The sequence below is a fragment of the Malaclemys terrapin genome, chromosome 8, assembly GCF_027887155.1.
Source record: "Malaclemys terrapin pileata isolate rMalTer1 chromosome 8, rMalTer1.hap1, whole genome shotgun sequence".
NCBI lineage: Eukaryota > Metazoa > Chordata > Testudines > Emydidae > Malaclemys > Malaclemys terrapin.
This window is the reverse complement of record NC_071512.1, coordinates 46,905,302-46,919,028: the sequence shown is the minus strand read 5'-3', so window position 1 is coordinate 46,919,028 and position 13,727 is coordinate 46,905,302. Positions and strand designations below refer to the sequence as shown.

Below are 13,727 nucleotides of genomic sequence, written 5' to 3'. Positions count from 1 at the left end.
TTCTTCCAACAAGAAGGGTGTTGCCTAAACAGACAGTTGGTGCATTGTTTCTTGTAGTTAAGACACTTGATTGGTATTCTAGGCCAACGTCCTGAAGGCACTTAACTTCTGTTGGGTTATTTAAATATATTTGATTATAAAATTCAAGCATATGTGCAATTTTATTGTCTCAAAGAATGGTAGGTTGATAGAAATCCTAGATTTTAAATGCCTCAACAGCTTCACAAGGAAGAAGTTTAAATGTGAAGCATCTACTGTCAGTTCTGTCTGCCATCTCCCTGGCAGTTTGATATTCATTGATTTAGTGACTGTGTACCTTTGCATTCTGATTCGCACCCTTCCTGATGAAGTTGGTCAAGTCTTTCTGAAACAAGAACAAGATACCCTTCCTTTGTTTGTGCTGATGACTTCTTGGGGGTTTAATCAATATCTTGGTAGTGACTATCACAGCCTTGAGAAATGCAGTGGGTATACACCTGTTTTCATAGGTAGGCAGTGGGCTTGATCCTCCACTGTTACTAGTTCAGTGTAATTACACTGGCATAATATGAAGAATCAGATCTCTTATTGTCATAAAGACCTATAACTTAGTAAGTGGCAAATACAGCAGTGTTGCTAGTGAAAGTGAACTCATTTCAGTCTTGTCCCAAACAATGTTCAGTCCTGTAAGAGTGAAGATAATGAGAAGCCTGATGCAGGCTCTTTGCACCTTTTAGAAGTTACTTTGGTTTTGACATGTAAAGCACCTAACTTTACAATGCCTGCTAGAACATCTCTGTTCAGGCTGCTAGGACAGCAGTTCTCAAACTTTTGTACTGGTGACCCCATTCAAATAGCAAGCTTCTGAGTGCGACCCGCCCCCCTTATAAATTAAAAACACATTTTTTTTTATATTTAACACCATTATAAATGCTGGATGCGAATCAGGGTTTTGGGTGGAGGCTGACAGCTCATGACCCCCCATTTAATAACCTTGCGACCCCCTGAGGGGTGCCGACCCCCCAGTTTGAGAACCCCTGTGCTAGGATCTTCGGATCAGGTTCTACAAGTGACTACTCCAGTGAATACTGCATCCTGAGATCATACTTGGAAAAGTGTGGTCAGAAGTATGTATTCCATGTATTTTGACAACCAGAGGACGACAAGAACAAAACCATATTATTCAAGTTATTTCTCTTCACCAACCCTAGTAGGGAGTGGTGGCAGTGGATACCAACTCAATGGCGAGACCTCATTGGAAGCCAATATCAATACAGAGAACACAGAGCAGGAATTTCAGATCAATATCAAGCAACATACCTAGCTTGTTCCCTGGAAATGTTCCTGCAGGAAGTCATCACCTAATGAGGATTGAGGACAATGACTTTATTGAACAAAGGGGGATGTATGTACAGTATCCTGGCAATCACTGGCGGCAGCTAGTTCAGTTAAAAGTGAACCTTGGATCTTAGTGCAGGGAAACCTAAATAGGAGGGCAGGTGAGCGCAGCAGAATGATCCTGGATAAGGAAAACTGGAACTTTTATCCTCATCTATACCATGAAATCACTTTCCAGGCAGAAAAATCCAAGGGGGAAATCATCCATGGAAAAATCCCATAAAAGGTACTTTCCAGAAGGGATTCCAGGAACAATGGCAGTTGACTGTCTCTCCACTAGTATTGGGCCAAGGATCATCTTTATACTTTTCCCCAATATTTCTGAACTCAGGAAGTGTTTTTAAAAAGTTAGTCTCACATAGTAATTAGCAGACCTAGAAATGGCAATTTGGTCCTCCTTTTGGTTCTAGACAAGACCCAACATCCTCTTGCAAGGACTAATTCTACACATCTTATCTAGTCGCACTCGGCATGGTAGTATAGCTTTAGAAAAGGAATCCTGGAGACAGAAATGCTGTTTGGAAGAGGGTATTAAAACCTGGCTTTGTATTCCCAAGAGTTGGGTTTGAATGCTCATACAAGAATTTTAATGACTTCAGGAACTAGTGCGAGGAGTGTTTCATCCTGTAATGAGCTAGTAAAAATTCATAATTTTTTGCTTTGAGTTGACTTCTTAGTTACCTTTTTAAAACTTGCTAAGATCTTGCCATTTCCACATCAGTTTCTTTCACTGGCCACTTGCCACCAGTGAAATTTCTTGTATGTGCACTTTGATTTCTCCACCTGTTCATCTTTTCAGAAAAAGAAAAGTCTCAGCCCTTTAGAGGAAAAGTGCATATTCATCCCTTCCATTCTTTTTTTTTTTTTTTTTTTTTTTAATCTGGAGAGCCTTCTCTTTCATCTGCTTACTTAAGAAACATCTGATCTTATTTTATACTGTTTTCTTCTGTTTTATAGCCGTGTGCCTAATATTAAAAGTTGTATTTAACTTCTAAAAATTATCATCTGAACCACATACATGATTAAAGGCGAGGCTTTTCTGGGATATGCTGCCTCTGACAGAGCTGAAATTTTCCACATATTCTTCTAGTGCAAAGTAACTCAGCAGTGAGAATTGCTGAACATGCCTTCTGAGAAAATAAATTAATAGGTGTGATGAAATTCTGTCGTCATACTGCTTGGTGAACTGCCTCTATGTAAAAGATAGTCAGACCACTGTCTGAAAAGACTAAGCCTGAGACTAGAAAACCTAGTTTAGATAGGGGGTTCATTTTAATGGACTTATTTTTCTTCACAGGAGTCTGTGACAGACTACACTACACCTTCTTCTCATCCTAACAGTGTGGCTGCTAGCAGTACAAAAATGGAGGAGACTTTGGTGACTAATGTAAGTCTATTGTAGTGAATCTCTTGACTTAGGACAGGGAAAATGTATTTATACTCTTGTCTTCCTTTTTAAAAGCACAGAATGTTACATTCAGTTAGCTATTAATTAGGTTTCCATTATGTTAACCAGCTGCTCATTGTGTAATTCCACTGGGGGGGGGAACCAACAACTTAGTTTGGTTAGTACCTGTCTGAGTTCTTTGTGTGTTACATGGTGTTTCTTGTTTTTAAATAACGAAAAATTTGGAAGCCTATGTAAGGGAAAGATATTTTTAGAGGATACTTGAAAAGAGATGGGGTCAAGATTCAGGAAGACAGTTCCAGATAGCAGGAATTAGAGAAGTTACCCTCAACAGCATTTGTGAGACTAAGGGAAAGAAGAGGCCTGTCTGTACTAGTAGTTAGAGATGGAGTCTGTAAGCTAGGCTAAGGAGAAAGTCCCCTATAGAATTATTTTGATCTGGATCCTGAAATTAATTGTGGCTATCAAATGTGAGGGAACCAACTTAGTGGAGTATTTAAAGTAGACAGCAGAGTTCAATGATAAAGCTTGAAGTACTTCCCACAAAGACAGCAATCCTGGCTTTGTGGGATTTGTTGTCTGTATTAGTTTCTCTTATGGTGAGAGAGAGTACTAATTAGCATATGACTCATAGTGACTTCAAATGTATCTTGAACTCGGTGGGTCTCTGTCAAGAGTAGGAACCTGGATCTTATCATTCTGCTATTTTGAGCAAAGCAAATATAACTAGCTCAGAGTTGACTGGATTTGGGGGAATTGTGACCGGTCCTATTCCTACATCTCTCCCGAAAGAGCTTATAATTTTAAAATAAACTTTATTCCTATTCAGTGAATTTAGTGATAGCAACATCCTTAATGCATTTTTGTGGTAATGGTGTTTGTAGCTACTCCTGCGCACCTCTTCCGTTCATAATGCTGTGATTTTTTTTTTTTTTTTTTTTTTTTGTGCTATTCGTTAGTGGTAGACTCCTATCATAGGCAAAATATGATACTTTGTCTTGTAATTCCTTGGTCTTGCTGATCTTGTTGTATTGCCTTGTTGCCTGGTAGAGTTGGATACACACATAGGAAATATGGTCTCCCAGCAACAACAGATTCGTGCTTTTGTCTAGTTTCAAAGTTTCAGTACATGTATTTTGAGATTAATCTCATTATGTGGCAGCTCTGTATGCTCTGTGCCTAAACTAAGAGTTGGTGATAGACAGGAGTAAGAGACTATTACTGTACCAAGGATTATAGCAACACTTTCTCAGATCTTGTGTTTAGGACCTTGAGCAAATCCATCATTAGCTTTTTCTTGTGCAACAGTTGATTGCATTTTGTCAAATTTGCATTCTTTCTCCTAAACTTCGCCTTTGTATGAGAGTCCTATTGAAAGAGGGCTAGGAAACTAGAAATAGTCATATGCAAGCATTAGTTGCCAAGTATAGTTTTGCTTATTTTGTGGTCCTGTGACTTTGAAGAACATAGTTTCTTTCTTTCTTTCTTTCTCTTTTTTTTTTTTTTTTTTTTTTTAGAAGTTGCATCTCAGAGTTTGGATCCTAATAGGGCCAGGCTTGATTTGGGAATAATTTTGTACCCCATTGAACTAAAAATACATTTTGGGCTAAATTCCCAAAGAGCTAAATGACATTTGACTATACAGAAAACATTGGTGCATGGACAAATAAGCCTGCAGTCACTCTCAGAGATGACCGGTATTACATGAACACATATTAAATAACCTTTCCCCTCCAAATTTTCATCCTAGTTTGTCAAAACATCCCTGCTAAAAGCTCAAGCCTTGAAGAAAATTTAATTTATTAGCACCGCTTGAGCATGTGCTCTTAAGGGGCTTTTGTAGCAGACTTAGTTAGAATGTGATGTGTGTTGCCTGCCTTTCAGGTGCCCCTGCCCCACACCCTTCCCCTCCCTAGGAGGGAGACTCTACAACAGAGCTCCAGCCTAACTCCAGTTTCTCCCGCTACCGTGGACCTCACCCTCAAGGTATGTACCACATCCCTCTAAGGGTCATTTTCTTGCATGCAAGGGAAAAAGATAATGGAGAACTTGCTGGTGAACCTTTTTAGAGCCTTCCTTTGTTTCCTCTTCTGAACTGCTTTTGCATATAAACAGATGGCTGAAACAAAAGGGTGTATCAAAGGGAATGCATTAAATTACAAATCTCTTTAACCCCATTTTGCATTAACACTTGGCCTCAATCTTGACTCCCACTACCCTAAGAGTTAATTCTAGGGAGACACATGTAAGAGTGTAAATATTGTGGCATGCTGCTCATGACAGAAACCTGTCATATTTTGACGTTTTGGTGGATAGGTCTGTTTAAAACAAGCTGGTTACAGATTGATGGTTGTACAGGTTTCTAAAAACGGAGTAGTGCGTTGGCTTCAGCAAGCAGTACTTGACTTTCTTAGCTCTTTCCTTTTGATTAGTGATGTGTGACTTGTACAGTTAGATGATTGGAGTAGTAAATAATGACAGGTAGGTTGGCAGTAAGTTATTTTATGTCAACAGCTATTGTCTCATATAAACTAGTACAAAAGTGCTTTGCTATACTTGTGGTGGTTGACATTTCACGCTCCTTTATTGTGCAGTGTGGAGCAAGTATGTGAGAGCATTTGGTCTATGGCATGTATGTAGTCTGATGTTGGGAGGGTTTGGATTGTGTGCTATATAACTCACTAACATTATTAAGCTGGTCTCTGTCCTTTGGCTATAGCATTTTTAGGAGAGTCTATCCTTTCCAGTGCCATAGATGTTATGTGATAGTGCTTTTATACACTGAACCTAGTAAAAGCATTGCAACCTCTAATTTTCAGAAGGCAGAATATTGTCCAAACTAGAACTCACTCGAAAGAGGATTGTATGCATAGCTTACTGGCTTTCAAGGAATTTTCATGCAACTCCCATTGAGAATTTCTCACTGAACTGGTTTTGTGATGGATGAAAGTTTCTTGCCAGTTTTCATGGTCCGTATCCTTACAATACAGCACAACCTAGTGGTGCAACCCTAGTTACTGTTAATTATCCTCCCCTCTTTTTGTTTAAAGTGTCTCAGCCAGGAAAAATGTTAGTCTATTTTAAGAAAAAAAGATGTGTGAGGTCAGAACAGTGGTTTTAATTTGGGGAGGTGGTAGAGAAGGAAGAGTAATTTAGCAAGGGGAACTCTGCTAGCCTGCTAAAATTTGAAATGTAATTTATTATTTATAATCTAACTTTCTGGTGTCTGGAAGCACTTTTTTAAATTGTTACCTTTAAATGTTAAACTTAATAGCACAACATCTGGAAATACGTAGTTCATTCACTAAACACTTGTTACAAATAGGATTATTACCCATAGTGAGAGCACAGTTTCACACCTGAGCAGAGTGAGTTCCTTTTGTGTATATTTTCTTGTCTTGTAACTTTGTTGGGGCACCTCTATACCAGGGTGATTTAATTGTCCTAATAAACACTTGATAGATCATAGCTATCTCCACAGTAGGTCTGATGAGGAATTTTGTCTAAAATCTATGCTGCAGTGCTTTGAGTCTACAACATTTTGGGAAGCCTTTTTCCCCCCCGAATCATGCCATCTACTCAGACATTCAGGGTTTGCATCTCTTCCTGCAAATACCAAAGGCAGTTCACACTTTTTCAGGGCATTCTAGGACTTGAGCATGCCCCTACCATCTTCATACCAGAGTCACTGGTACCAAACAGAACATTGCTACTATTCTCCCATCCTATTGAATGTAATCCTTGCTTTTAAAAGATGCTTTGAGGGCAGCAGTGAGCATTATCTTCCAACTCTCCTCCCTTAGAGGAACAAGAGTTTCTAGGCTTTTCTTCTGGAATGGAATAACCCTCCAGCCTCCTCTCTTGTTCCTCCATTCCCTATCATAGCATTCCATCTGCAAGGAGATCCTCTCAGAAGAAACGGGAAGGGGAGGGGGCAGGGGACTCTACCACAATTGCTCCTTTCTCTGGGCTTCACTCTGCCAGGGAAAGATACTCCAAGTGGAAGGCTTGTTGGGATCTCTGCTTCCATCACATCAACCAAGACTTCTCGGGAGACACCTTTGCAAAGACAGGTCAGCCATGTTAGGACTTAGCCAGGCCTTTGCTGATCAAGGGCTCTTTGCGGGGGAAGTCCACAATCCTCTTAAACTTCCCTGTCCAACATACTTCTAAATTCCAGAGTTGCATCTAAATGTTCTAAGTGAGTAACCGAGTAAAGGAATCTGCCGCTGTTTCTGTCCTTGCTCACAGAAACTGTTTTTTCTTAGGGAAGTTTTCTCTTCCTCTGCAATCATTTATTGACTTCTGAATGCTGGGACCCTGGAGCACTTGAGTTGGCTAAGGCCCAAACAGTATTAACAGGTGAGAGGCCTCAGGTTGACCGTTGTGTTTTCCGTGCCCCCACTATCCAACACACCCCCTGTCCCCTGGATGAAAAAAACCACAAAGATCCAAAAAACAGAGAGAGAGAAGGTAAAATCATTCTGGATGCTCTTGCTGCTTCTTTAAGGTCTTAGAATTGAGAGAACTTCTTTCTCCCAAACATGTTTGAAACATTTGGTATGAGGGAGAGAGGTAGCATGGATACTCCCTGGAATTTCACATCCCTTCATCCTTTCTCTGATCTTGAGAGGCGATGAGAAACTTAACATTCTGCAGGAGCCCTAATCCTACAGCTAGGAAAACAAAGCCTAAAGAAGGAAGCTGTTCAGGACTTTGCTGCATGCTCTTCATAGTTAGAGAAAGGGTCGGGTGGAGTCTTGGCCAATCTGGTCCCAGAGGGTGAATAGGGTTGATAAAAGACAAAATTCAGGATGACGATTCTAGCTTCTGCTATCACTGGAACCACTCCATGAGACCTTCCAACATCAATGGACCTGGCAAAAGCTTATTAACATATTCTGGTCTGACCCTTGTCACAGACACTTGTTCAGTTTGACTCCAGAAATTGCCAATATTAGTTTAAAAAAAACTACTTGTCTGTCATCTTCCCCTATGGTGTTTACAAAGGTAATGATAGTGATATAGCCTGGCTGAGGAAGCTAAGGTCTTAGATATATCTATTCTTACCAGGTTTGTGACAAACTTGTTCTCCCTGCTCTCCCTATGAAGATGATCTACCCCAGGATCAGAATAGCATGTGGGTGAGACAATGGCTTACCTACAGGAAAGGTTCCACAAGATCCAGGCACTGAACTCTGAGGTATCAAGGAGCAAAGCGTCATTCATCCATACCTGCAGGTGCTAGGTCTTAGTCTCACTCAGAGATTGCTCCATGTAAAACAGTACATGTGGATGCTTCAAGGAATTTAATTTACTATTAAGAATATAGTTTCCTTACAGTTTTGGGAAATACTCATCTGGTATGAGGGTGGAAGGGGGTGTGAACAAATCTGGCTCACATCTGATATATTTATTAGAAGAGGCTCAGCCTCAGTGCATGTGTTTTATGGGAGGAATCTGTCCCCAAAAGGGAAGTAGTCAAGTCACACATTTTCTATGAAGTGTGTAAAAGCACTTGTGTGGAGGGAAAAGAAACTTGAAATAGTTCTTCCTGTCTGATACCTTTTTACACTTCAACAGTGGAAATTTAAATACAAATTATATTGTTTTTTCTATCATTTTCTATGATGTATAGACAAATAACAACTTAAATTAGGGACATGCGGACCTAATTTCCGTAAATTTCCGAAGTAGTTGCAGCCATGCTCTGTTATAATTGGAGGTGTGGCCATCAGAGACTACTTGTCCAGTAAGAAGTGCTACATCTCGGTTCAAGTGACTAGGCCATTCTGATCAGACTTGTGCATTTTCAGCACTGAATGAGTTTGGTTCTGAACAAGGCACCAAATGAAAATAGTTCCTGCCCTCAACAGTTTGTAATCTGATAAATGAAGAATTGCAACATGGAACCCATAGTCTCCAATGGCTAAACCTCAACATTAAATATGTGGGCATTTGTCATTGTAGAACTTCATGGACCATAATAATTTAAGTTTGTGGCAAGTCTAATTTGAAAATTTATACTAAAATTTCCTTCCCTTTGTCAGTTTAACATACTTCCTCAACATTCTCCCTAGAATTATTGCATGGAATTCAAAGGTTTGCTGTTAAATTATAATAGTGCTAAACTCTTGGGATTTTTTTTTTTTTTTTGGCTCCAGTCAACCACTAGGTTGTTTAGATCAGTTTGTGGAACAGCTTAGAAATACATATTTTTTAAACACTTCAAAAACATGTTTGACTCTGACTATATTTGTTGCTATGCAAGATTACATACATCCATGATTACAGAAAGTAGGATTTGACCTTTTTGTGTATTTATTTTTTCCTCTAACATGAGCAGTGGGCATGAGACACTTATATTTGGTACAGTTTCGGCCCCAAATTATTTTCTTTAAGGTTTTAAAATATGCAGCCAAACAAGCATACTAGTTATGTGGTGGTATGTTAAAATTACAAAATAAAATGGACATTGTATTCAAATATGCCTTTTTGATAAAAATGATCTTTTTGTACTCCCTTAAATGGTTACGGATCATACTGAAGATAGAAACTTGCGCTTCTGTGGTTGACATTTTTCATTGCAACATGCATCAGCTATGTCCAATCTCAGAAACGCTTTCTTACCTTTTTGCACCAGTGATTATCAAAACTATTTAATTTTAAAGCGAATATTTTTATTTTAGAACCTATTTTTATGGTATTTTAAGCATGTATGAAACAATATATTTCCCTTACTCCCACTCCCCTCCTTGGTGGAGGGGGGGGAGGCGGGGAGGAGACAAGTTAGTGTGAGCAAATTTAATTTTGGATACTGAAAATTTAAAATGGTTGATTACTTTTGTCAGTTGGAGCTATTTGGAAGCTCCCACTTAGGGCTATAGGTTTTTTGCATGAACACATAGCATTGTGCAATCATAGTGATCAAATGTTAAGCAAGGAGGCTTGCAGGTAGCCTGTACTTCCTTTTTAACTAAAATGAATTGTTAACTGAAAGACTAACCGAAGAGAGAAAATCTTCTAAATAGCTAACCTGTTTCTCTTTTTAAAAAAGAAAAAACTTCCTTTTTTTCCTAAATAGATGGAGTCTGCACGTAAAGCATGGGAGAATTCTCCAAATGTGGGGGAGAAGAGTTCTCCAATAACCTCAACGGCATCTCCCATAACTGGAGGTAACAGTGGAAGCAGTAGCAGTAGCAGTGGACCAAGTAGTGGCACTTACAGCTCTTTCTCAAGTGCATCAATGCCTCCTATTCCTGTGGCATCAGTTACACCTACAACTTCATTATCAGGTATAACTCTTTACATTGCATATTACGTGTTGCATCACCCCCTTTATCCAGTTTACTTGTGTTACCCTTTGATCATGCCAACCTCATCGCTTTCTTTGAGATTAGATATTGGGTTCTAGTCTGTTCGGTGCAAGCCACAATTTACCAAAACCCACTTATCGGGAGGTCTGATATTTCCCCTATAATTTTACTGCATATCCAGCTGGGGAGAGGGGTTTTTCTTGTTTCCCTTTTCTAGTTGGGTGGATCTGGAAGATACGGTTTAGGAAGCTCCTCTTACCCACCTTCCTCTTCAGCTGGCTGCACAGAATTTTTTGTGTACAATATAGCTGCTCTCCCTCTCCTTGTGGTCTTCTTGTAGCTGGCCTTGGGGAAACCAGTAGCTGTGGCAGCTACCCAGTTCCCACAGTTGTCTGAAAATCTCCAGATTTTGTTTTTCAGTAGTGCTGATTGAGGCCTCTTTGTGGTAGACACTATACAAACATATATATAATATGAGAGTATCTCACAAGACTTTCAGATAACAGGTTTCATTACTGTTATGCACAAACATTAGTGGGAAAGTGTTTGACTCCCACTATAGCTTACAAAAGTGGCAAAAAAATTAAAATTTGGTATCCAATTAAATTTTCTCATATGTGGCCTTTAAAGGGAATGTGTGCTCCAATCCCAGCTAAGGTGACTGAAGAAGGTTTCTTACTATGACAAACTGATATTCTCTGGATAACTGGAACAGAAAGCGCAATCATGTTTTAAGAAATATTAAGGTTTTGGCACCCCAGCCATACAGCCATCTCTATAAGTACTTTTTTATTATTCACCCTTGCCAGTGGTAGTCGATGCTTCCAACATTTTGTCAGACCTACTCAAAGATAAGTTTCTGAATGATCATTTTAAATCGTTTGATACATGTTTTTTTCCCCCAATCCAGGAGCTGGAACATACACTACCTCTTCACTGAGTACAAAGTCTACAACCACTTCAGATCCTCCTAATATCTGTAAAGTGAAACCACAGCAGTTGCAAACAAACAGCCTTGCTTCTGCTAGTCACTTCTCCCAGCTAAGCTGCATGCCATCCCTCATTGCCCAGCAGCAGCAGAGTCCACAGGTCTATGTGTCTCAGTCTGCAGCAGGTAATAGTGTTTGTGAGGTTGGAAAGGAAAGGTGCTAGCTAGTTCTTTGTTTTCTTTGGAGTTCAGTTAAACAAGTTGGTAGGACTTTAAAAAAAAAAAAAATCATAGTACAACTCAGATGAAATTCTCTGAAGTTAGTGATTATACTTCTAAGTTATTACATACTCTACGTTCCATTTTTACCACCTGCAGCAAAAACAGAATGACTAGAGGGCAGGTTACATACCTGCTTATACACTAGTATTACCTTGTGCATATGTTGTGGTCAAGCCCTGCACAATATGGATATGGAATGGTGTTACATTGACCAACATACTTCAAAAGAAACTTCCATTAAATAAAACAAGTTTGTATCTTCTCTGTATTTATTAATCCCTTTTGCTGTAACCTGCTTTGCATTTTTTAATTTTAAATCTGTATTTGTTTAAACTTAGTCATCTCTGTTTTTAGTCTAATTTTATAAACTCTCTTCAGTGATACCTTTCTCTGACTATAAAGAAACTACACCTCTACCCTGATATAACGTGGTCCTCAGGAGCCAAAAATCCCTACCGCGTTACATGTGAAACCCTGTTATATCGGGGTAGCGGCAGCAGGGCTTCAGCGGTGATTTAAAGAGCCCGGGGCTCTGGCCGCAGGGAGCCCCGGGCCCTTTAAATCGCCGGCCAAGTCCCAGGGTAGCGGCATGGCTCCAGCGATGATTTAAAGGGCCTGGGGCTCCCCGCAGCAGCTGGAGCCCCGAGCCCTATAAATTGTCGCCTGAGCCCCGCTGCTGGAGCCCCGGGGTTACTGAGCTATATGTGAACCTGTGTTATATCTGGTCGCGTTTTATCAGGGTAGAGATGTACATGGGTTTTTTCCCTTTAAATTGCATAAATTAACATGTTCACATAATGCTTAGTTATAAAATAGGGCATTTAGAGGTTTGCCCAGTATTTACCATACCACTAAATTTCATGGGATTCAGGATGCATATGCACAATTTATAAATATGCAAAAGCTCAAAGGGCAGGTGGGGCCCACCTTTCACTTGTACATAAGAATGCCATAGTGGTTCAGACCAGTGGGCCATCTAGCCCCGTATCCTGTCTTCTGAACAGTGGCCGGTGCCAGATACTTCAGAAGAATGAACAGGGCAATTTATCAAGCGATCCCCTGTTTTCCAGCTTCTGGAAGGCAGGAGTTATGTGACAGACCCAGAGCATGGGGTTGCATCCCTGACCATCTTGACTAATAGCCATTGATGGACCTATCCTTCAAGAACTTGCCTAATTATTTTTTTAAACCAGTTGCGCTTTTGGCCTTCACAACATCTCCTGAAATGAATTCCACGGGTTGACTGTGTGTGGTGTGAGGGAAAAGTACTTCTGTTTATTTCATTGGGTTCTTGTGAAGTGGGTACGGGTGAATAACATTTATTCACTTTCTCCATGCCGTTCCTGGTTTTATAGACCTCTATCCTATCCTCCTGCCCCCTTCCCCCCTAAGTTCTCTTTTTTTTAAGATGAACAATCCCTCCCCTTCTATGGGCAGGTCTACACTACAGCAAGGATTGATGCTCTGAGATCAGTCCACCAGTCGATTTAGCGGGTCTGGTAAAGAACCTGCCAAATAGACTGCAGTTCACTCTCCAGTCAACCCCTGTCCTCTACCCCCAATGAGAAGAGTAAGGTAAGTCGACGGGAGATTTTCTCCCATCGACCCCCTGCGGTAAGTCGACCTAAGGTACGTCAACTCCAGCTAGGTTATTCATGTAGCTGGAGTTGCGTAGCGTAAGTCGACTTACCGCGGTAGTTAGACATAGCCTATGGAAACTGTTCCATACCCCTAATCCTTTGTTGCCCTTCTCTGTAATTTTCTGGTTCTAATATCTTCTTTGAGATGGGCGTGTTAGTCTGTATCCGCAAAAAGAAGAACAGGAGTACTTGTGGCACCTTAGAGACTAACAAATTTATTAGAGCATAAGCTTTCGTGGACTACAGCCCGAAGAAGTGCTCTAATAAATTTGTTAGTCTCTAAGGTGCCACAAGTACTCCTGTTCTTCTTTGAGATGGGTGACCAAAACTGCATGCAGTATTCAAGATGCGGAGTACAGTGAATTTATATAGTGGCATTATATTTTCTGTCTTGCTATATATCCCTTTCCTAATGGTTCCTAACATTGTCAGCTTTTTTGACTGCATATTGAGCAGACATTTTCTGAGAATTATCTACGATGACTTAAAGAAATTTCTTGAGTGGTAACAGCTAATTTAGGCCCCATCATTTTATATGTATCGTTGGGATTATGTTTTCTGGAATACTTTTCTTTGCATTTATCAACATTGATTTCCTCTCCCATTTTCTTGCCGAGTCACCCAGTTTTGAGATCCCTTTGTAACTCAGCGTAGTCAGCTTTGTACTTAGCTATCTTGAATAATTTTGTATCGTCTGCAAACTTTGCCACCTCACCATTTAACACTTTTTCCGGGTCATTTATGAATATATTGAACAGCACAGGTCCCAGTTCAGA

At 40.1% G+C, this 13,727-nt stretch overlaps 1 protein-coding gene across 16 annotated transcripts in view; it reads left to right on the top strand.

The window, feature by feature from the left end:
- PRRC2C (proline rich coiled-coil 2C) overlaps positions 1-13,727 on the top strand; it is a 125,597-nt gene that overhangs the window by 78,382 nt on the left and 33,488 nt on the right. For 13 of the 16 annotated variants that reach the window (XM_054038396.1, XM_054038390.1, XM_054038389.1 and 10 more), the window contains 4 exons: positions 2,675-2,764; positions 4,670-4,771; positions 9,870-10,080; positions 11,012-11,215. In XM_054038396.1, coding sequence (XP_053894371.1) covers positions 2,675-2,764; positions 4,670-4,771; positions 9,870-10,080; positions 11,012-11,215 — 607 coding nt within the window. The remainder of the gene's footprint in view (positions 1-2,674; positions 2,765-4,669; positions 4,772-9,869; positions 10,081-11,011; positions 11,216-13,727) is intronic. The other 3 variants (XM_054038397.1, XM_054038393.1, XM_054038391.1) reach the window with 2 other exon arrangements.